Raw genomic sequence first — 24,871 nt, 5'->3', positions numbered from 1 at the left:
AAAACAAAACAAAACATGTATTCCTGGCCTTAGTTATAGTAAAAGTTATGGAAATTCAATACTCATAGCAAAAATAAAATGACATGCTAAGTTAAAGCCATATTGTTGTCTAGAATGATAATGCTTTCCATAAATAATAGGAAATGGCAACACTTGCTGATGGCATACATTTCCATTTTACTTACCAAATAAATTTTTAAGTCATTTGAGTTTGTCACTTTAATTCTCTGAGTATCTTCTCTACGTGTGAAGACAGAAATCATTTTTTGCCCCTCTCCCTTACCACCATCATCACCAAATAACATCACTTCATCTAAGCCATACAATTTGTATTTCAGTTGCTGTCAGCTACCATAAAGCACTTTAAAATTGTGGGTTGAGCAGATGGTTGAGATTGTGAGATGTAGGGTACAGATCGTAGGAAAACCCAGAAACAGGAGGAAGCCAGATCATTAGGTCCCACAATTGGAGACTGTCGCTTTTAAAACCAGCCCTGGGTTTCTCTAGTTGATTCCTGAACTCATGGCTTCCTCCTGTTAGCTCTTCCCCCAATTCTGTTTCTGTAAACAAGTCCCATTCTCTGACTTTGGAAGTATAGGTGAATGGTAGCAATTTCCTAACTTGATCTGACTGATTCTGTGAAACTATGTTAATCCTTTTCTTTCTTTGTTGGCAGGGGGCTTGTACATGAGAGCCGGCATAACCTCCAGTTGAGGGGCTTGGTGGTGTTACTTATTTCTAAAGCAGCTGGGCCCAGCAGCATGAATGCATCATGTCAGAACTATGATATGGTCAGTGGGATCTATTCATGGTAAGAAGAACTTAGTCTTTTGACATCGCTCTCTAAATGGTGTTTCTTCTTTCTGAACAGTGGTCAGTGGAAATCACTATTTAGTTTTTTGTCATTCTCTGATTCAAGGATAGATTAAAATATTTTATAAGGTTTAAAATGTATTTTTATTGTTCTCTTTTTAAAAGTTCACTTATTGATTTATTTAAGCAGTCTGTACACCCAGTGTGAGGCTCAAACTCACAATCCCGAGATCAAGAGTCGAATGCTCCTCCAACTGAGCCAGCCAGGAATCCCCACCTCTTATTAATGTAATTTTATTGCTGTTAAGTCTGACAGACTTAGCAGCTCCAAGCATAACTGGGAAATCCCTGTACATTTGTGTTGAAAACTTTCATTTCTACTCTGGGCATTTATAGGTTTCTATTCATGAGGTGCCTGGGTAACTCAGTCAATTAAACATCTGACTCTTGATTTCGGCTCAGGTCACAGTCGTGGGATTGAGCCCCGCCGTGAGCTCTGCACTCAGGTAGAGCCTGCCTAAGACTCTCTTTCTCTCTCTCTCTGCCCCTCAACCCCCTTTGTGCTCTCTCCCTAAAATTAAAAAAGGTAAATTTCTATTCATGACTACCTCTCCTTGATTATCATGGTATTATTGTATTTTTATAGAGATTTACTCTAGGATTTATGATTTTAAGCCTACTCAGAATGATACCTAGTTATAAAATAATGATGCAGCTATCATTTTAGGAGAAGTAGTATACTTCAAATGTTGCATCATTTATTTTATTATGCTTCTTTTTATGGTGAAGAGGTTTTTACTAAAGTTACTTAGGATAAGAAATTTTTTCTCCTTGGGGCACCTGGGTGGCTCAGTCGGTTAAGCGTCTCACTTCGGCTCAGGTCATGAACTCGCGGTCTGTGAGTTCGAGCCCTGCGTCGGGCTCTGTGCTGACGGCTCAGAGCCTGGAGCCTGTTTCGAATTCTGGGTCTCCCTCTCTCTCTGCCCCTCCCCTGCTCATGCTCTGTGTCTCTGTCTCTCAAAAATACATAAACATTAAAAAACTTTTTTTAATAAAAAAAAAGGAAATTTTTTTCTCTTCTCTCATATGTTTAGACTAAACAATAAATCTATGAGAGGACACCCAGGTGGCTCAGTTGATTGAGCATCTTGACTTCAGCTCAGGTTATGATCTTATCATTTGTGAGTTCAAGCCCCACATCGGGCTCTCTGCTGTCAGTGCACAGCCTGCTTCAGATCCTCTGTCCCCATCTCTCTCTCTCTGCCCCTCCCCTGCTCACACGAGAGTACATGCTCTCTCTCTTTCTCAAAAATAAGTAAACATTAAAAAAAATTTATGAGTATGAGTCATTTTTGCTACATATAAAACAAACTTAAAATTTTCAGTTTTATTTTTTTAAATCACTGCATATTTTTAGTAACAGTGTATCAACAATAACTTTATTTAATTTAGTATTGTACATGACACTATTAAAAGGCTCTAGAGAGCCTCTAGATAGCCTGTGCAGGTGGACTTTGGCATGTGAAATTAAAACCACTCCAGGAGTGCCTGGGTGACTCGGCTGAGTGTCCAACTCTTGAGTTCCTCTCAGGTCACGGTCCCAGGATTATAGAATTGAGCCCCATGTCTCTGAGCACGGGATTCTCTCTCTCTTTCTCTCTCTCTTTCTCTTTCTCTCTTTCCCTCTGCCCTTCTCTTCCTCTCTCTCTCTCTGTCTCTCTCTCAAATGAAAATAAATAAAACCATTCTAAAAACATGGGTGACAAGGAAATTTTCCTCACCAAAGGAAGCATTTCTAGGAAGTTTGACTTATGGTTAATATATCTTACATATGTACTTTAAAAATTGATCCATACCTTAGGGTTTTTTTTTTTTTATTCCTAGTAGTCTTATCCATACATTTTTTCTTATATAATATTCAGAGATGACTATTGCTTACCAGCTAAGAAGTCTGATAATCCTTCCTCATTAACAAGCAAGCAGGCAAAGTTATTAACATCATGGCTACAGATGACCCCTCCTCCAGGGTCAGGATAATTTTGTATACCTTTTACCATTTATCCATACAAGTATCTTCACTGGAAGGGATACCTTAGTGTCATTTTCAGTTCCTACTCACTGTGAAATAATTTATGTGTGCTTAGTGCTTTGTAGGTTCCTGATCATTTTTATGATGGTTATCCCATTTGATCCTCACAAAATGCTTTAGATGAGAGATGTCGTTATACTTATTTTACTCTTGAGCAAACTGAGATTCAAACATCCTGAGACTTTCAAGGTGGCACAACTGGCAAATGAGAAAAGTCGAGGCTCCAGCTACAGTACTTTTTCTTCCAAGTTTCATGTTATTTTCTTGATTCTATTCAGTTTCTCTTTTTCTTTTAATTTTTTAATGTTTATTTATTTTTGAGAGAGAGAGAGAAAGGTCGGGAGGGATAGAGAGCGAGAGAGACACAGAATTCGAAGCAGGCTCCAGGCTCCATGCTGTCAGCACAGAGCCTGATGCGGGGCCCAAACTCACAAACTACGAGGTCATGACCTGAGCCGAAGTCGGACACTTAACTGACTAAGCCACCCAGGAGCCCCTCCATTCAGCTTTTCTCATCCAATTCGAAGAATTTATGTCACATATAGGTTAGACTATCCATTAAATTAGAATACCAAAAACAGTCTTATGCTTGTATGTCTTTGCAAAACTTCTGAATGGAAAGTAACTTGGCAAATCTTTTACACATCTATGTCCTTCCCCAATCTGTTTGAATTAGAGCTCAAACATTATGCTATGAGTTTTATAGAAAGTTGTTGACTGAGTTTATCAGTTAAATTAACTAGAGAAAATACATAAAGATCTGTAATAAGTACCAATAACCTGTTAGTCTCTGGAAAGCAAATGGACCTCATTTTCACCTTGTATCCCATGTATCTCTGTTGCCTTTAGGAATTCTGTTGCTTTTCAGTCTGCTGACTTTGACTCTATTTAATTGGCCAGGCCTCTGCTCTTGAAATTGGTTAACCATACATACCTCTGATGAACACCAGCTATGTTTTATTTTCTCTCATCCTAAAATAAGCCTTGGAAAGTACTACTTGATGTATAATAGGTGTTCAATAAATATTTGTTGCATAAATGAATCATTCCCATTTTACAGAAAAATAATCTAATACTGAGATTAAGACTTGTCTAAAATCTTCTAATTTAAATCCTGCTTCTGCTCTAAAGCGTATACTCTTTATACTATGCAGGTGCTGGTATCTGTATGTGCACAGTGCACCGTGATGTGACCTTGTGTTGTGAATTTGTTATCTAGCAACTAAGAAACAGCTGCATCACCTTCTGATCCTTTACAGGAACAGAGCACATTTGGCAGATGGTCATAGTAATATGAACAGTTGTAAAAGAACTTTGCAAAACAGTAGGTGGTACATTATGAGTATAAAAACTTTATAAATAGTATAAATGGATTTCATATTCAAGTGTATAGAATCGACAGTTACATTTAGCAAATAATCCTGGTGGGTTGTTCTAGGTTATTTTCTGTAATCAAACTTGATCTGGTAAGTCGTTGGTGATGCTTGTGCGTTTTACATACTTGTTAATGTGAAAATGTAATTTAGCACAGTACTATGAGAAACCATTAATTTGTTTCTCTACCCCTGCAGTCATTTGTTTGGCTCCTGCTTCTTTAATTGTTCAAGTGTAACTTTTGCTGGAGGCTTGTATCTATAATGCCACAGTGAATTATTTAACATTTGAGGGAAGTACTGACTTGGGAGCTTTTTAATTCACCTCCAAACTACTGGGATTTACATTGTGTTTTTCTCTCATAACCTTGACTTTGAGGTCAGATAATGGGACCTGAGTAAATTACCTAAGGGACCAAAAGTGAGTTAGGTGACCTCTTTTGTTTGGCCTAAGGATATAACTGATGGATGTAACCTGTGGATATGTTTAGTAAACTTATCATTTAATGGCCAAGAGAGGCAGAAGTTAGGCTAAAATGTAATAGCTACATTTTGAAAAACAGTTAAGAGAGCTACATTTATAAAAATGCACTGTAAACATCTACCATAGCCTTTTGCCAACAAGGCAATGAACTTTAGTTATTCCACCAATCCTGACTTTAAAAAATTGGTTGCAAAAGTGATTAGTCAAAAACGTATTACTATAATGTTGTATGATGACAGGTGGTGACTATACTTATTCTGGTGTATACTTAAAAAATTAATTTTTTTTAAAGTATTACTGGGGTGCCTGGGTGGCACTATCGGTTAAGCATCCAACTCTTAGTTTCAGCTCAGGTCATGACCTCATGGTTCATGGGTTTTAGCCCCACATCAGGCTCCGTACTGCTGGTGCAGAGCCTGCTTGGAATTGTCCCTCTCCCCCCTCCCCCCCCCCGCCACTCCCCTGCTCAGATGCTCTCTCTCAAAATAAATAAATAATTAAAAAATAATTAAAGTATTACTAAGTTTACAAGTACCCCTAGCCACTCCTGAGAAAATAAGTTTATAACTTCCTGTTACTATTAATGATAGGTTACTTTTATTTTATGCATAAAAAAATTATAATCCAGAAAACATGATATTACAAACTGGACTTCTGTAATATAACATGATTATTAAGTTTAAAGAAATTCAGGTGAATTTTTTTTTTTTACTAATGCTTCAGCTTTCTCAGTTGTTTTAGCAAGAATTGACTCAATTATTTCTCATCTAACAGATATAAACAGACCACATATTTTCTTTTTTTTTAATGTTTTTTTATTTTTGAGAGAGGGAGAGAGCATGCGAGCGCAAGCCCGGGAAGGGCAGAGAGTGAGGGAGACAGAATCCGAAGCAGGCCCCGTTCCATCGGCACAGAGCCTGACGCAGGGCTCGAACCCATGAACCATGAGATCATGACCTGAGCCTAAACCAAGAGTCGGATGCTTAAATGACTGAGTCACCCAGGCACCTCCAGACCACATATTTTCATTCTAGCTTCATTGCCTAAAATTTCCCAGCATCTTTTGTTAACTCTGGCAGACAAGATTGAAACAAGTTTGCCAAACACATTTCTCCCTGACTATTCAGCTAGACCACCTTGCCCAGGTACATCTTTATAGCTCACCAGTTCCTTGGACAGAGTATTTATTGTTTTATTGTTTTATTTTTTATTAAAAAAATTGTTTTAATGTTTATTTTTGAGAGACAGAGTGCCAAGCGGGGGAGGGCCAGAGAAAGAGGGAGACAGAGAATGGGAGGCAGGCTCCAGGCTCTGAGCTGTCAGCACAGAGCCTGACGTGGGGCTCGAACTTACGGACCTCGAGATCATGACCTGAGCCGAAGTCAGACGCTCAACTGACTGAGCCATCCACGTGCCCCAGAGTATTGTCTTAAATCTTTGCCTGGCTGAACTTCCGTATAACATAAATGTAGTAGATCGGAATAAACTTTGGAATCACACATTTTACAGAATGTGACTTTGAGTAGTTTAACAGGGACTGTGTCTCACAGCCCCTATACTTGTTATGTCCTTTGCAACCTGTAATTCAGGATGTGTGCTGTAAAGCAGACTCTAAAGTACTCTTCATGGAACATAAAAAGGTCTCAAAGATTTAACCTAGTTATATTTTACCTATTAGGTAAAGTAAGAGGTAAAATGACATTTCAAAGAAGAAAAGAAACGTATTAGTGGAAAATCATTTAAAAAAACAAAAATAAAACATAAGAAGTGCTATAGAATATCTACTAAAATTTTAAAAATCCCATCGAAAGTTTGTTTTTCTCCATATTGTGACCTATTCCTTCTTTTACTGCATTTTATTTCCTCACTTCTGTTATCTACAGCTTCCATCCTGGTGTCTCTATGGCTTAAAGTTTTACTGGTAGGCTTTACACTCTTCTGTGTTTGTGTTGCCCTCAACTCCATTCTCCCTGTTCAGAGGGGAGGACAGTGAGCTGCTCTTGGGGAGCCAGTGCAGTGACAGTGTTCCTTCCTGGTGGCAGGTGAGCTGACGAATAAGAAGAAAATTATGGACTGATCATTTTCTGTATTTATTTGTAATGCTGATAACAGAAGACTGTGTACTCTGTGTGCTGTTAAACATAGTTCAGATGTTCTGTTTTCTCCATGGTACCCAGCATTCAGCTGGGTAACACATATTCCTAACACATAGATGATGGTCAGTGACTATTTGACCATGGCTGATTAATAATAACAACAATTTTAAATTATTACTCTAAAATTTTTTATTATTCTTTAATCTCGAAGCAAAAAAAAACCTTCCTAAAAGGTTCCAGAACTCTGAAACTATAAACAAAAAAATTAACCCATTTGACTGCACAGAAGATAATTCTTTTTTTTTTTTTTTTTTCAACGTTTATTTATTTTTGGGACAGAGAGAGACAGAGCATGAACGGGGGAGGGGCAGAGAGAGAGGGAGACACAGAATCGGAAACAGGCTCCAGGCTCTGAGCCATCAGCCCAGAGCGTGACGCGGGGCTCGAACTCACGAACCGCGAGATCGTGACCTGGCTGAAGTCGGACGCTTAACCGACTGTGCCACCCAGGCGCCCCAGAAGATAATTCTTCAGTGGGAAAAAATAACCATAAGGTCAAAAGAAAATGTCAGAGTTACAAAAATATTTGCAACATACGTGCCAAAGGGCCAATTTTTAATAAACAAATCAGAAGAAAATAATACAACAGAAACATGGACTAAGGAAATGAACAGGCTACTCAGTGAAGAAGAATTATAGATAGTTAGAAATAAAAGGGGGAAAAGGCTGGAATTCATCATAGTGGACAAATTAAAACAAAAATCACTGTTTTCCCCTGTCAGATTGGCAAAGATTAAAAAGTTTGTTATTTCAAACATTAACTAGCTTGTTAGTTAAATTGTTAGTTAATTGTTAGTAAGAAACAATCTAAGCATCTACCAATAAATCACATGTTTTTATGGATGTAAGGGAATATGAAATGAATGCTTGAAAGGATTAAGGAGGTCTGTTTGGCAAAGATTAAAAAGTTTTGGGGGCGCCTGGGTGGCGCAGTCGGTTAAGCATCCGACTTCAGCCAGGTCACGATCTCGCGGTCCGTGAGTTCAAGCCCCGCGTCGGGCTCTGGGCTGATGGCTCGGAGCCTGGAGCCTGTTTCCGATTCTGTGTCTCCCTCTCTCTCTGCCCCTCCCCCGTTCATGCTCTGTCTCTCTCTGTCCCAAAAATAAATAAAAACATTGAAAAAAAAAAAGTTTTGGGAGCCTGGGTGGCTCAGTCAGTTGAACGTCTGACTTCAGCTCAGAGCACGGTCTCACAGTTCGTGAGTTCAAGTCCTGCACTGGGGTCTGTGCTAACACCTCAGAGCCTGGAGCCTGCTTCAGATTCTGTGTCTCCCTCTCTGTCTCTCTGTTCCCTCCACCACTTGTGCTGTCTCTGTCTCTCTCAAAAATAAATAAACATTAAAAAAAATTTTTTTTTTAAAGTTTGTTAGTAGGAAAAAGTTAGTTACTTAGAAAATAATTTGTTAACTAGCAGTTATAAACAGACCACATATGGGGCGTCTGAGTGGCTCAGTCACTGAAGCATCCGACTTCAGCTCAGGTCATGATCTCACAGTATGTAGGTTCAAGCCCCGCATCAATCTCTGTACTGACAGCTCAGGGCCTGAAGCCTGCTTTGGATTCTGTGCCTCCCTCTCTCTCTCTCTGTTCCTCCCTCCCCCTCTCAAAAATAAATAAACATTAAAAACAAAAATAAACAGACCACATATTTTCATTCTACCTTCAAAATTTTTCAACACCTCTTATTAACTCTGATAAAAGGGATTGAAACAAGTTTGCCAAACATAGTTTCTTTTCTTCCTGACTATTCAGCTAAACTACATTGCCTTGCTTTGGGATAGCTACAGCATTTTTAGTTATAAGTTTTATTTTAATCCAACCACCCTTTGATTTAGCAAAATTGCTGATGTGTTAACATAAATGCTCAAAGATGTATATATAAGAATGCTCTTTGTAGCATAGTTTGCAAGAACAACAACCACCCCCAAAAAAGAAACAATCAAAGCATCCACCAGTAGAGCACATGTTGTTATGGATGCAAGGGAATATGAAATGAATGCTTAAAAGGATGAAGGAGGTCTGTTTGTCTGATCTGGAAAGATCTCAAAGAATCAAGAAGAAAGCAAGATGCAAAAACATTACAATTTGATCCCATTGGGGCTTGAGTAGGTAGGCATTAGATTTTTGTATGCATGGAAAATGCTTTAAAGGAGACACAAAGAGTTGTTAATAGTAGTCCTTTTGGGGAGGGGCAACTGGTAGGGGGCGAAATGGGATGAGAGACTTTATTCATTTTATGCCCTCTTCAGTGTCTGAATTATTTTTTTTTTTTAATTTTTTTTTCCAACGTTTTTTTATTTTTTTTTTATTTTTGGGACAGAGAGAGACAGAGCATGAACGGGGGAGGGGCAGAGAGAGAGGGAGACACAGAATCGGAAACAGGCTCCAGGCTCCGAGCCATCGGCCCAGAGCCTGACGCGGGGCTCGAACTCACGGACCGTGAGATCATGACCTGGCTGAAGTCGGACGCTTAACCGACTGCGCCACCCAGGCGCCCCTGAATTATTTTTTAACTGTATACATGTTTTACTTACACACTTCATAAAAACTGGTGAAAAGCAGGTAGTTAGCTTAAACTTACTATTAGAATGAGGGCCTTAGAGACCCTGGACTGACCTGGACTTCTATTTTTTGCCCTTTTTGACAAGATCAAATAACCTATGAAAATGCATAAAGTATAGTTCTGGCTTTTTTAAATAAAGAAACCAGGAGTGAAGCAAAATGATGAACCTTTTTGGTTTACCATCCATGTTAAAATGGACACCATACTTTCTTGGTAACTATGCTAATTCTTTTTCAACTCAGTATTATTCAGGTAATTAAGGTTGATTAATGATCATATGCTAAAGTCATTGTTGGGCTCCAAGAACTAATCATAAAGAAAGCATAATAAACATAACTAGAAGTTAAATCTAGAAAACCATGGCAATAAAATGATATTAACATTGCTTTCTCCTCTGAGAAAAGTTTGTCAGACTTGGGATGCTGTCACAGAAGGAGTGGGAGAATATTTGGAGGCCTAAACGAAATCTTAATTTAAGGAGGAAGGTGGAGAAATAGAAAAACTGTGAAAGAAGCAAGTTTTGTTGTTGTTTATAGATCTTTTTTTTTAATTTTTTTAATGTTTATTTATTTTTGAGACAGAGAGGGACAGAACATGAGCGGAGGAGGGGAGAGAGAGAGAGGGAGACACAGAATCCAAAGCAGGCTCCAGGCTCTGAGCTGTCAGCACAGAGCCCAATGCAGGGCTTGAACTCATGAGCTGTGAGATCATGACCTGAGCTAAAGTTGGACACCCAACCGACTGAGCCACCCAGGTGCCCCTGTTTATAAATCTTTAAATTTAGAGAATTGGTCTTGGTCTCACCTGAAAATATTGTAGTTCATAACTTATCATTTTAATGTGGTACTAACTGATTTCTGATGACTTCCAGTTATGGTAACAGTAGACTGTGACTATCAATCTTCACCTTCATTCTGCACATTACAGTTTGTCTAGTACTTAAAAATGCCTAACAAAAACAGGAAACCGTATTTACCTTGGGGATGACCAAATCAAAAACACACCTTAAGAAATGAGGCTTAAGTAGGAACGTGTTGATCATATTATTTATTTAGGGCTCAATCATATTAACATGAAATAATCAATATTGAAATATGTAGCATTGAAAGAGTTATTATTTTTTTTAAGAGGACGTATGTAAATGCTAGTAAAGAGTCTAGAAGAAACCTCACCTGCCTGATAGTGACAGTGGTTGGAAGAAGTAAGGAGGGGGAAGGTTTGGGAACAGCTATAGGGACGTCATCAAAGGGGACTTTGTTTGTAACATTTAATTTTTTTATAAAGAGAATCTATTTGTGTTATTTTGTATAACTAAAATTAACATGAAAATTAAAAGAAAGTCCTATTTCATACTTACAAAGCAATAAAAACCTATTTAAGAAATGTATCTTTTGAGGGGCGCCTGGGTGGCGCAGTCGGTTAAGCGTCTGACTTCAGCCAGGTCACCATCTCACGGTCTGTGAATTCGAGCCCCGCATCGGGCTCTGGGCTGATGGCTCGGAGCCTGGAGCCTGTTTCCGATTCTGTGTCTCCCTCTCTCTCTGCCCCTCCCCCGTTCATCCTCTGTCTCTCTCTGTCCCAAAAATAAATAAAAACGTTGAAAAAAAAAAAGAAAAAAAAATTAAAAAAAAAAAAAAAAGAAATGTATCTTTTGGTACTACAAGAACCTTGAAAATGAGGAGTGCTTATTGACAGTGATTTAAAATGATTATGCTGAATAATTGAATTTAGAGTAGGCTTTTGAAGATAATTTCCTAAAGATATCTCGGCTCCCTTTCAGAGAGATCTCAAGAGATAAAAGCATGTGCAGTTTGATTACATATTCCTATTGATTGTACTCCACTTACAACAATAAAAATAAACTCAAGATACAAATCTAGCAATATTACTAATTCATTACAACTAGTACTTATTTTCTTCATTAACTTTTTATTGTTATTTTCAATGTACACAGCATGCACAAATGCAGCAATTATATGTTGAACAAGAAAGGGGAAGGCTCTTTATGTTCAGCGTACTGTACATCACAAGTCATTGCTTCACCAAGGCTGTTGGAAAAACACAAAATACGAACAGCCTCTTACAAAACAAGTATAATTAACCACAAAAAGTAGATGGGCACAGCTACTAATCTATTCAGTGGAGAGTTCGTGTATCGTATATAAATATCTCGCTATAGATTAGCCTGCCTAGCTAAATCACAGCAAAAAAACACACTGCATAAATTGTTTTGGTATTGGTGAAGTTTAAATCTTTTACTTAAAGAAGGGCTATGTGTTGACTAGCAAGAAGCCACAGTCAAAGGCAATGTCCAGTGTCTAATTTTGCATTTTAAACAGGGCTTAATTTAAAAAGTTTTTAATGTTTATTTTTGAGGGACAGAGAGAGACAGAGCACCAGTGGGGAGGGGCAGAGAAGGAGACACGGAATCCAAAGCAGGCTCCAGGCTCTGAGCTGTCAGCACAGAGCCCGATGCAGGGCTTGAACCCATGAACTGTGAGATCATGACCAGAGCCGAAGTTGGCGCTCAAACACCTGAGCCACCCAGGTGCCCCTAAACAGGGCTTAATTCTTGACACTTGTGATAGCAAAATGTTAGTTTTATGTAGTAGAAGACTTGCAGTCACTTAAAATGTTTAGTGACAAAGTTTGCTTAATAGCTGCGTGACCTAATGTTGATCCTTTGAACCCAGGCTCAAGGCACCCCCACTGGTAGACAGTGTGGTGTAACAGAGACATGGGTACAAGTTCTAGAGATCTGGGTTCTTGTCACAGATGTGTAACTGATTAGCTATTTGACCTAAGCAAGTCACTTAATCACTCTGTGATTACTTGTCTGTAAGATGGGGATAAAAATGGGCTTCAGGTCAAGGAGCTCAACTGACAGGGCACATATTCAGCTAGGTTCAAGTAGTGTGTGCTCCAATATGGCACATCCTGACTACCTCCTTTCTGCAAGGCAGGGGCCAAGCATTGAGGGAAATGCAAATATTAATAAGAAATAGTCTCTGACCTCTAGTGACAAGTAAGAAAACAATTTATGCACCCAGTAGCCTTCTGACACTATTGATGCAGTTTCATTTCTAGACCTCTGTTTCTGGAACCTAACTTTTACAGCTATAACCATATTCACTATGGGTCCACAGTCCTTCCATATTTAATTAAATTGAATTTGTATAATTCAAGACAGATAATCCTTAACACTTCTTGCATAAGATGCTATTAGAGAACTGGCATCTACAGTGCCTGAGGAACTCCTTCTCCAATATGTTCTTGGACTTTTCTTCTCACTCTTGGACTCTGTAGCTGGGTGATAGTGATAATAGAGGGAAAAGAGCAGATAATCAGGTTAGTTTCTCTAATCCTGGCATCCTTCTTCTCTATAGTTACTGGTGTCTTGGGTCTTCATTTTCTTTTATTAAGATTCCCCTATTCCCTCCTCTTCTGCTCAAGCTTTTAAGTTTGTAAGTGGAGTAAAATATCCTTAATTCTTCAATGGTGTCTCATTCCCTACAGGATTAAATACAGACTCCTTAACACAACAATTCCTAGTGGCCCTAGAATAGAAGTGAGGAAGGTAAAAACATGACCAAGAAAAGGGTATGTGGAAAGGAATGCTTGACCTAATAAATTATTTAAGCTTGGGGCTCCTGGCTGACTCAGAGGAAGCTGCGACTCTTGGTCTCGGAGTCATGAGTTCAAACCCCACGCTGGGAGTAGAGATTACTTAGTCAATAAATAAAAATAAGTTATGTAGGCTTGACTGGGGAGTCCAAAATTAGGGAAAAAATAGTGATCAGGGTCTGGAGGTCTTGATGATTTGTATTCTGGATTAGAGTAGTAATGCAGTCAGAGAGCTCAAAGGTTAGGAGGTTGTAGATAGAAAGTAGGAGGTTTGTGGGAATGCAGGCTGGTGCAACCACTCTGGAAAACACTATGGAGGTTCCTCAGAAAACTTAAAAAAAAACAAAACTACCCTACAACCCAGCAATTGCACCACTAGGCATTTATCCAAGGGATACAGGTGTGCTGTTTCGAAGGGACACATGCAACCCCATGTTTATAGCAGCACTATCAACAATAGCCAAAGTATGGAAAGAGCCCAAATGTCCATCTATGGATCAATGGGTAAATAAAATGTGGTATATATACGTACAATGGAGTATTACTTGGCAATCAAAAAGAATGAAATCTTGCCATTTGCAACTACATGGATAGAACTGGAGGGTATTATGCTAAGTGAAATCAGTCAGAGAAAGACAAAAGTCATATGACTTCACTCATATGAGGACTTTAAGAGACAAAACAGATGAACATAATGGAAAGGAAATAAAAACAATATAAAAACAGGGAGGGGGACAAAACATAAGAGACTCATAAATATGGAGAACAAACTGAGGGTTACTGGAGGGGTTGTGGCAGGGGGGATGGGCTAAATGGGTAAGAGGCACTAAGGAATCTACTCCTGAAATCATTGTTGCACTATATGCTAACTAATTTGGATGTAAATTTAAAAAAAATAAAATTTAATTTAAAAACTAAAAAAAAAAAAAAAAAGGAGGTTCAGATTGAACATTTCAGAAGTAGGACAGTTCTGAACGGTAAGTTCAGCTGTGCCTGAAAGTGAGGTTGGCAGCATATAGTGGAAATTGAATTGAGTAGATTGAGAAACTACAAGATGGGTATTTCATGTGATTGAAGTCAACCAGGAGAACAACAGAACTAAATGAGACGCCGGATGGACTTCGATGAACACAGTAACAGAAGAGAGGAGGACAGTGGAAAGTAGTCAAAAGAACAGTGGTTTTCTTAAGATGGTAAATAATGAGAGCACTGGTCCCACCTCTTAACTCCTCAGCCTGTGGCTTATAAATGGTTAAGCATATCCACTCATGAAGATACAAGGCTTTCAGTACTCCAGGAAAAGCCATGGCTGTATTAGAGCCAGAACCTAGAGGGAATGTTCTGTGAATTTTTAGATCACTTAACACATTGTTTTGTAATGACTAATTTATGTGTATGTATATGTTTTCCCACTAGACAGTACCTCCTAGAGGTAAGGGCCTGCGTTTTAGTCCTCTTCCAACCCACCACTGAGCATTCTGTTATATTTTGTATCTTTGAGGCACTTCTTGTGTGTCTTGTATTAATTTGTATACCTATTTTATCCCTCTCCTAGATTTGTTCATTCACTCATTGACTGATTCATTCATTTATTCAACAACCAGCACCTTGCTTTGTACCAGGCTGACTGTGATGAATACAGAAAAATAGTAATTATTACTATGCTAACACATACTGCATTTTTAATATGTCAGGTACCATTTTCATGTGCTTTATATATATTAAGTTATTTAGTCCTCATGACATTCATTAAGAAAATATTGCTTTGCTTGGGAAACAGACTTAGAGAAATTGAATAACTTGATCAAGTTTATAGTGTAAATAAATGGCAGAGTTGGGATTGAAACCCCATTTGGCCACAGCATCCATGCTCTTTCCATTATTGTAGGTAGCCTCTGGATTAGGGTGCTCTAACATATTTTCTTACTTATCTTGAAATCCTCAGCACTAAGCACTGATTTTTATGTTCTATGTTTGATGATTGAATTGTGCAGTTAGAAAAACCAGGTTGTCTTTGACCACAAAAGCCCTATCATTATGGTAGGCACTCAGATGCTTCATGAATTAGTGTTGATTTACGGAGACAGAATATCCTTTTCTTTTGAGGATATTCTTTTGAGGTTGAATGTGGATCATGATAGGGCTCTCTACAATTTAAAAATTAAGACTTTTACATTTACAAGCCATGTCTCTTTGTGCATTTCCTTTCACAAATTTATTCTTTATCTGTTGGGAAATACAGATAACTATATTTTCCTTGATACACAAACCACTTTTTAAAATAGACTTGTGCCGTAAGAAGATGTTCTGTCTAATGAGCTTTTCCTGTAGAAGAAGTACAAACTGTATTTCAGTGGTCATTAATCCTGCAGTACTCAGTGCTACAAATTTTGATATTGAAAACCACTGTCTTCATACTTATTGGAGACACTGTTTCAAGGAAATACTTGGATAATTATGCACCTACAAGATTTGCTGCTGTCCATGGGTAATTTACATCCTGCAGAAATACAGAGCTTCTATTGCTCTACTATAATTACTTACATATTCATTGCAAATAATGATGTAACGGATTTTTAGAGGCTGTGCATAAGAGAACCAACAAACTGAGACGCAAAACAAGTTTCCACCCCTTCTTTCCAAAGCTATAGTTAATCACTTGAACACTTTCCAATATAGCAGAAAGCTGGCAGACTTTTCTTTGCAGCAGGCTATGTAAAAATGTTTATAATTTACAGCTTATTATGCCATGCAAACGACTGTGTTCTCAGTGAAGGAGAGTGAGAAAATACGGCTGTGAAATTACTTAACTCCCCTTTGTTAGTTGTTTACTGGCAACAGTGGAAGGATTCTTTGCACTTAAAATGCATTTCTGTATTTAATTTTATATCATTCAGTTCAAAAAATTTTTTAATGGGAATTTACTTTTTATCTTTCTTTGTAGATAGGTCACAGCAGCTTTAATTTAGCAAAAAACAATAAGCTGAAAACAGAATTGTCAGGGAATTTAAGTGGAATTGTAGTAAATTATTAGCGTTTAATTCAATTTATGGTTTAAATTGTACAAAATCTGTTCTTTTTGATACACCTGCAGTGTTTATTAGTCAACTTGTTATTTTCAAAGGTACCTTATGCAAATTAGGTATTACATGGTCTATAGTACTTTGGCTGGAAGTTCATCTTCCTCAAAAACAATTAGAGGGGTAGGCAAGGTAACTTGGACCTTTTTGTAATTTGTTGAACATATCTACCCATTTTAGTTCCTTCCTTAGCAGTTGCTCGTTTTTACTGATTCCCCTCTTAGATTCACAATGCCCCTAAAGTCAGGTACCACATAGTCTTTTGTGGTTTATAGTCTCTCTGTGCCTGGTATGCTATTGCAAATTTATCCTCAATAAATGTGCCCCCAGACCATGACCTCCATTTTGGTAGGAAAGTAGCTCCTCTGTGAAGGATTGGCTAAGGCTCGCTTTCAGGTGCCATACCTTATAGGTAGGGCTTTAGTGAAAAAGTTCTGGAGAGAGACAAGTAAAAACACAGGAACTGTTTTTTAAAAGTCCTCAGCCTTTCTCCTTCTAATTCTTCAGCTATAAATAGGGGGTAGAGCTTTCTACTTAGTTTACACTTCCTTGAAGATCAAAAGAGAAGAAAAATTTGTATTTAAATATTTAAAACGTTCAAATGGCATGTTTAATTTTTCTGTTCTGTTTATTTTTTTTTTAATGTTTATTATCTTAGAGAGTGTGTGTGTGTGAGCAAGCAGGGAAGGGGCAGAGAGCAAGAGGGAGACACAGAATCTGAAACAGGCTCTAGGCTCTGAGCTGTCACCACAGAACCTGATGCGGGGCTGAAACCCACAAACTGTGAGATCATGACCTCAGCCAACGTCCGATGCTTAACCGACTGAGCCACCCAGGCACCCCTCTCCTGTTTGTTTTAAAATCAGTTTAGAAGCTGGGGACTTCGTAGTTCTTATTAATTACATACTCTTTTATTTCTATAATACAAATAATCAGATATTGAGTATATTTAAATGGGAATTTTTGTATGTTGGCAACTCATGTATTTTTTCGAAATAATGGATTATTACGTCAAAGAAAATAGGATTGTGTCAATATTAAGGCATTATCATTTTCATTGTCATTGTCTTCTTCAAGGAACATTTTAATATAAAAACCTATATTTTACAACTACACAGAAGAATTTGTTTTCTACTTTGGACTTTTTTTTTCTTTTTTAAGTTAAACATTACAACAGCCTGCAAGTCATCTGTGATTGTGGCAAAGTAAAAATTTGGGCAGGATGGTTTATTCTGTTGCCTTGGCTTCTTCCTTTTGGGTAGACAGAGCTGAGGTGTGCTGGAGCCCAGCCCTGTGGGTGGCAGGGTGAGGAGCCTAACACTGCTCTCCACTGACCTCTTCTGGCCTCCTGCTGGATGTGTCCTTGGCCTGGACCGCAACTCCCTCTCGGAATCCCTGGGTGAAAAAGAGAGGATGTCCAAGGAAAAGTGGAGGGAAATTCGTCAGTGTAGACTTTGTGATGATAGCCTCCTAACCTCTTTACTGCCCAAGGCTCCTTGTGCTATTCCCCCACCCCCCTGTGAAAAAGAGTCTGCTGACCAAACACACTTCAGAGGTAAAATAATTACTCGATTTTCTCTTTTATTAGATACACTTGTAACTGACAATCTGAACATCTGATGACCATGAGATAACTGCTGCTGTCACATCTTATTAATGTGTACAAAACTAAAGAAAATTGAAATGTTTATTAACAGATATGAATGAATGACTTTCCTTAGACATTTTGGAAAGGAGAAAACAGCATCTCTGTGAAGAATTCTTCACCTGCTATGAAGAATCCTTAAAGATCTAGGAACTCCAGACAGGGAGCCACTGATCTAGACAGTATCGTGAAGCAGTATGTGCTCAAATATTTTTGCTTATAGAAATGATGACCATTACTAAGTTAGTGCCATTTTCATACAGGAAAAGGTTACCCCCTCTGTTATTGTCATAAATGATGATTATTGTATCAGAAGCTTTTCTTTTTACATATGAAATAAGGTGGTGGAGATGTAACCCAAAGCCCTGATGCTTTCTAACACAGTTCCCCTTTTTTCCTAAAATTGGGAGGTCAGACAAGGTTTTAATCTGTGTACTATCTTTGGAGAATGCATGGTCATCAAACCTAATATTCAACATCTTTATATTTTGAGATAAAATAGGTCTATCACACACAGCGAAAAAGGCCTTATTTCTGGGGACTCCATTAAAGCCTGTCATTCAGACTATTGGTTTATTGCCGCGGGTTCCTCCCTCTCTTCCATTTTGTGCCTTTTGTTCTCAATTTGTCATACTTTATCCCTTGTCACACTCTTGTCCCTTGTTTTCCCCATTTTATGTTCCCCTTTTATCTGTTACTGAACATCATCTAGTAATACCTAAACCATCTTAAACTCTCTAGAATAAGGCAGAGGTGAGGGCAGATGAATAGATTATGGTCCTTAGAGTGGAGAGAAGAAAAGACCACTGACAAAAATGGCTGCTCTGGCAGGGTGTCTGGATGGCCTTGTAAAGTGGGCCACCCATGCCCTTCTCTGTGTCCACCTTCAAAAGTCTTATTCTTGTTTTCCTTGAAATTCATAATTACACAAAGTAATGAACTTGGAACAGTGGATGACCAGTATAGGGCCCCATTGCTTTTTCCTTGTCTAAAGTTCAACAATATAACTTCTTATTTTTGTATCATAATTACCATCAGATGATGTTCTATACCTTTTATGACTTTTGATGTTTGGGGGCTTTTCCTCATAGAAAAAAATTGAACCAAGAAAAATTTAAAGTCAGGAGTGATGTTGTAACCATTTTTACAAAGCTGTGTGTACATAATATGTACAGAGCTATGGATGTAGTTTTATGTATAGTTTTAAAAAATCTTTAGAATCTATACTTATTTGTTGTTCAATAGATGAAAATCTTTGAAGGTCAAATACTGCTGAATTAGAACACTAGTTAGGAAGAGGGAATAGCGGTTATGTGAAAAACTAAGTGAGCATAGACATGTAAGACCTAGTTTAGAAATACCACAAATTCACAAAAAGAGATAATCTGCTATACTCTGAAAGAAGTTAAATATTACTATCATGATGCCAAGTTAACATGGGAATCCACTATATCATAGACTATAGCTGTGTATAATCACTGTGCTAAGACATAATGGCATTTTGTCTTAAAATTAAATGCTTTTGGAGGTATCTGATCACACCTGAACTGTACTGGGTGCCATACCAAAGGAAATAAATTCAGTCTATTCTCTGTCTTCTAAAAGGTTATTATCTCTTACATGTACTTTGAAAATATATATACAGTATATCATAGGCACACATTTATTAGACATATAACATATCCTAGTTCACACTTTCTTCATTTTAAGGGGAAAGAGACAAGGATGATTCCCTCATTTGTGGGGGTAAAGGTCAGTTAGAATAGCCAATGAAATTGAAATTTTGGTCATGTCAAGTTATTCAGTCAAACTTATATGCTACATTCAATTAACATTAAACAGATAATACATTCATCCACTCTGAAATTTGATTTACCATACATGGACCTGACCCAGGAATGTTTTCCTTAAGATACTATTTTTCAAAATTTAAAACATGGTTATCTGAACTGTTCTGGAACTTTTTTGCCTTCTTTATTTCATAAAGTCCATTATTTCAACCTCAGGATGCTTTCTTTTAATCTGGACCAACCTTTAAAAGAGATTCCTTAAGGGATGCCCGGGTGGCTCAGTTGGTTAAGCGTCTGACTTTTGATTTCGACTGAGGTCATGATCTCACATTTCATGGGTTTGAGTCCTATGTCTGTGTGGACAGTGTGGAGCCTGCTTGGGATTCTTTCTTTCCCTCTTGCCCCTCCCCTGCTTGTTCTCTCTCTCTCAAAAATAAATACATATATTTTTTAAAGTTTTAAAAAGGCAAAGAGATTCTTTAAAATTATATATTCTTGATGATCTGAGGTTAACAGTCCCACCTTAGCCCCCTTGCTGTCCACTTCCCCACATGCCCCATGTATTTTTCCCCTACAGCTCCCTCCCAGGCAGAATGATCCTTTACATCCCACTATAGGTGGTGCTTCCTTTGGGACCTCTTCTGTCACTCCATCAAGATAGGGATGAGTTTCCCTTCCGCTGGGCTCCCTTGGAACCCTGTGTTTACTTCTAGGATATCAATTATTACCTGGCATTAAAATCATTTGGTTTGCTGTCTAAAACCTTCCCAATCTGGCCATGAGCTTCTTGAGAACTGAGCAGTGGTTTTATTCCCACTCCCCCCCCCCCCCCCCCCCGGCCCCAACTTTTTTTTTTTTTTGGATGAATTCTCAGAGCCTATCACAGAGTTTGACATGTGGCAGGCACTCCATAAATGTCCATTAAACGAAAGCAAGGGATCCTTGAATATTCACTACGACTGCAGACTGTTAATAACATATGGGGAAAGTATCTGAAATATTATCCTTCTGATTATAATGAATTTTAACATTTTCTTAACAACCAGTCAGGACTTTAGAATCTCTTCAAAAGATCTCTTTGCTATAACTATTGACCCTGTCAGTGATTAAGACGCTGTTAATCAGTTACCTGATGATTTGACAAAATCTATTAAGTAGCTATTATTTAGCGGTATCTATTTTAATTTTTGTAACTAAAAAAATTAAGATCGCCCTTCTTGATCAGACCTTTCTATAAAAGTTATAGCCAAAATTCCAATTTATTAGATATCAATAAATGTGGGTTTGCCACTAAGATGAGAAACTAGGTTATCTTTTTAAGAAAATAAGTATTTGTGACAATAAGTGAACTTATAACCAAATTGTGCACAAAGGCAGAGTAAAAAAAAATGTTTAAAAATAAGTTGATGTAAATGAGGCATTTGAAAATATAGGTTGGTGCTTCATCACTAACTTTAATTTTGTGACTTTTGCCAGTTGATGTCACAACCTTAGTGTTATTTTTAAAATAGTTTTTTTTTAGGGGTATTTAATTAAGTAATGTGGTGTTTGCTTATTTCAAGCAGTCTGTCTTTGTTCCTGTCAAAGCCATGCTGGCCGGGCATTGCTTTTCTTTTCCCTTTTGTTAATATTCTGTGTTAGATAATGGTTTCGCAAATAATAGATTCCAAGGACCTTTGATCCACCATTACTGTAAAATAAAATACAACTTAATTTTTTTCTGGGCATAATGGTTTTAACCTTGTGTACTAATTTGACTGTGCTTGTGGGGGCAGATCCTTAAATGAGACGCAAATGAAGGAAAAATTGCTAATGCTGCCACTGTATATCTAATGAGCACTGTGTAATAAACCATAACCTCTTCGACATTTCTCTGGAAAGCAGCGTGATTATTTTGGATGGCTAGCCCTTTGTGGATGGCTCATTACCGTCTGGCATAATATGTATTGATAGAGACTGTAATTGTCAACTCCTATTTGACATGCTGCCTCTAATAAATATGGCTCGCATCACTGGAACCTACTAATGGTTATATGGGAAACTGTAATTAAAGAAAAAAATTATGTATATTTTAGGTTTAAAAAATACTGTATATGTATATAAAATGTCTCGATAGAAGATTGTCTGTCCCCCCCACCCCCGCCCACCTTTGCAGCTTCTTGTCTTAGAGTATTTGAAGCTTCCCCTGAAGACTGGTACTCTTTTATCAGTATAGGTCCAACATGTGACAAGACCCGTGTGTGTGTGTGTGTGTGTGTGTGTGTGTGTGTGTGTGTGTGTGTGTCAGAGACAGAGGGAAGAGATTTTCCTCTACACTTAAGAAAAGCATTTCCACTGACAAAGAAATGACAATACGAAAAGCGCCTTCTGTGTATGTAAAAAGTCCCTACGACCATAGCTCATACTTCTGGATTCAACTCATGAAGTTAATGCTTTATATATAGCCAGAGGGTCTCATATTATTCATCTTTCCCATAGTTTTCTTTAACTTTATTTTGTTATAGCTTTATTCTCATTTTGTTGTAAGAAGTGTATGTTTTTTGGTAGGAAAAAAAGATACCTAAGAAGCCAAATTAATGTGAAATACGAATCACAAGTATATCAAAGACCCATGGAATACCTTATATCATATTTAGGTTCGAAAAAATGTAAATCAGAGATTAGATTTGGGCCTACCTCGTGTTATAAAACAAATGTAGGCCTAGTCAGTTTATGTCTGAAAATGTGGAATTGGAATTCTAGAGAATAATATTTTTGTTACACATTGTGTAATCATAATATACTCTGAACTTAGAGACCAGGAAATGTTCTCCTTATATACTGTAGTTCACGGTTTTTATGAAATGGAGCCTTCAGCATAGCACATGAAATCAGAATGTGAACAAATGTTTCTATTTCCTGGAGTAGGTCTAGAAAATCATGTGACAACTTAAGCAGCTCTCAGGTTTCTTCTCAGCAATGAGACGTTTGAGATCATAATTTACATTCTAAGAAAATAGAGTCCCATTTTCACCATTCCGGTAAAGAGAGGACGGTGTTAGGAGAGGATGATTGTATTCATCCACGCATGGTTTTAAATCACAGTCCTTTTGGTTTGTGTAGGCAAATTTCTTGACCTTTCTGAGCCCTCGTGCACTCATGCATAAAAATAGGGACACTACCACCTACCTAGCATGGCTGTTCTAAGGATCATTTGAAAGAACATACAGAGCACTGAATGCGGTACTTTTGGCATCAAGTAGGTACTCAATAAACATTATACTTCTTTTTGCCCTTTTATTCTTGCTTCTTCCTTCTGTCCCCCCTGCCCCCAGAAGACCACATTTCTAATCTGGTATGTTCTCTACTTTCTCAAGGGTGTCCTGTCCATGAAACACAGAGTTTTAATTTCGTTAGGTTATAATTAATAGCTAATACTTAGCATCCAGACCCTGTTATAATTTTCTTACGTGCAATAGCTCACTGAATCCTCACAGCAATGCTGAGATTGCCATACCCATTTAAAAGATGGAAAAAACTGAAGCATACAGAGGTGAAGCATCTTGCCAAAGCAACACAGTGATGGGGTGAGGATTTAAATCCAGATGGTCTAACTCCAGAGCCTCAAGTCTTAGCCACCAGCTATATACTGTGTCTGCAGTTCACCTCTTCTCATGTCAATAAGACAAAGGGAAAGAGCAGGTGGGTTCTGTAGAGGCCTGGTCTGCCTTTCTTTTTGTAGGGCTAAATTTTCTTTAAAAGGACAAAGCCTTGAAGGGAAGGGCGACTATTTCTAGGGAGGATAGATGGTAGACCATGTGGAGGGAGAAGCAGCTATGCTGTAGGATACTGAGGAAAGGGGACACTGAGTCATGACCATTCTTCCACTAGACGTGTGTGCAAGTACCAAGTATTTTCTGGCATGGAACATCATTTCTACTGCTCTTCATCTCATGAGCTCTTTCCTGTTCCTTAAGACACAGCTCAACCCTCATCTTTTCTTGGGGAAATGTTCAAGGGTCTTCCCTGACCCCCGGACTGAATGAATTTCCCCTTTCCTGGGCTCCCATAGCACACTGCGCGTAAGTCTGTACAAACAGCAGTAGTGATAGCAGTGATAGCTGCCATGTACTAAGCACAGACCATGTGCCAGATATCGTGCATGTTATTCTTATCTGGTGACAATATTAAAGGGTCAGTAATGATATCCCCTTTATATAGATGAAGACAATAAAGTTTGGAGGTGTGAAATAATTTAGCCAAGTTCACATGGCCAGTAAGTGGCAGCTCTGGGGTTTAAACCAGATCTTGCTGACTCTAAACATATTCTTAATAACTGCAGTATATTTACCATACTTTGTTGCTATTCTCTGCTTTTCTCTTTCTCGTAATCAAATTACAAACCCTTCAAGGACTTCACTGTGTCTTATTTATTTTTTAGCCCCGATTCTATCAAAATTGTGCTTCAGAGAAGAAACCAAATATTAAAATATGCTTGTTTTTGCTAAGCACACTTGAATTTTAAATGTGTTTTATAATGAGCAGAGTTTAATGTAATGTTCTTTTGACTTAATATGTTATCAAACTGTACAAATCATATACAGATAGTGCTGGGTAGATCTTCTTGCTTTAGGGTTTAGATCAAATATTACATGAAGAAATGTTTGTAATTAATAACATAATATCCAGCAAAGAGTAATGCCATATAATAACTCGGTATGTGTAATAACATAATACAGCTAGAATAATTATAAGGTCTTTGTAGAAATACAAAGAAATCAAACTGCTGGTGTCATCAGGGATTTCAGAATGCCAGCCACCTACCTTTAGTTCCCCGAGGACCAACCCAGCATCCTTCTCTTCCCCGAGTGCTGGCACTAGGCTTCACCAGAGATCTCTCCTCTCAGGACTTCTGGCTCCACAGACTTTCCTGTGGAAAATGGCTTATGATAGGGCAAGACCTTTATAGTGGAGACCAGTTCAATTATGAATTGTTTAAATTATTACCTAAACCCAAGGCCCAGGAAGGCTGAACTGTGGGCACATTTTTATCTTTTAAAAGGGCTTGCTAAAAAGATGAGCCGGCGTCTCTCTATATCACCTCCCCTGGTAAAGTCTTCACTGTATTCTTTCTTTAGAATGAGGATGAAGACAAAGAGCTAAGTTAGTTTATTCATTTCTCTGCTCTCTTCAGACTGAGTTAATTCTGTCAGACCATTGTGATTAGTATGTAGGTCTCTGTTTTGGGCCATAGCAGGGCACTTGGGTCCAGATAA

At 38.1% G+C, this 24,871-nt stretch overlaps 1 protein-coding gene across 6 annotated transcripts in view; it reads left to right on the top strand.

Moving 5' to 3' along the window:
- Nucleotides 1-24,871, top strand: part of PDSS2 (decaprenyl diphosphate synthase subunit 2) — a 292,097-nt gene that overhangs the window by 107,285 nt on the left and 159,941 nt on the right. For all 6 annotated transcript variants that reach the window (XR_005789940.1, XR_005789938.1, XR_005789937.1 and 3 more), the window contains one exon: nucleotides 677-811. Coding sequence is in view for 1 of the 6 variants with exons in the window: in XM_040474307.1 (XP_040330241.1) it covers nucleotides 677-811 (135 nt within the window). In the remaining 5 variants the exon portion in view is untranslated. The remainder of the gene's footprint in view (nucleotides 1-676; nucleotides 812-24,871) is intronic.

This window comes from Herpailurus yagouaroundi, unplaced genomic scaffold, assembly GCF_014898765.1.
Source record: "Herpailurus yagouaroundi ecotype Mexico unplaced genomic scaffold, PumYag 139, whole genome shotgun sequence".
NCBI lineage: Eukaryota > Metazoa > Chordata > Mammalia > Carnivora > Felidae > Herpailurus > Herpailurus yagouaroundi.
The sequence above is the reverse complement of the archived record's forward strand: the minus strand, read 5'-3'. Positions and strand labels throughout refer to the sequence as shown.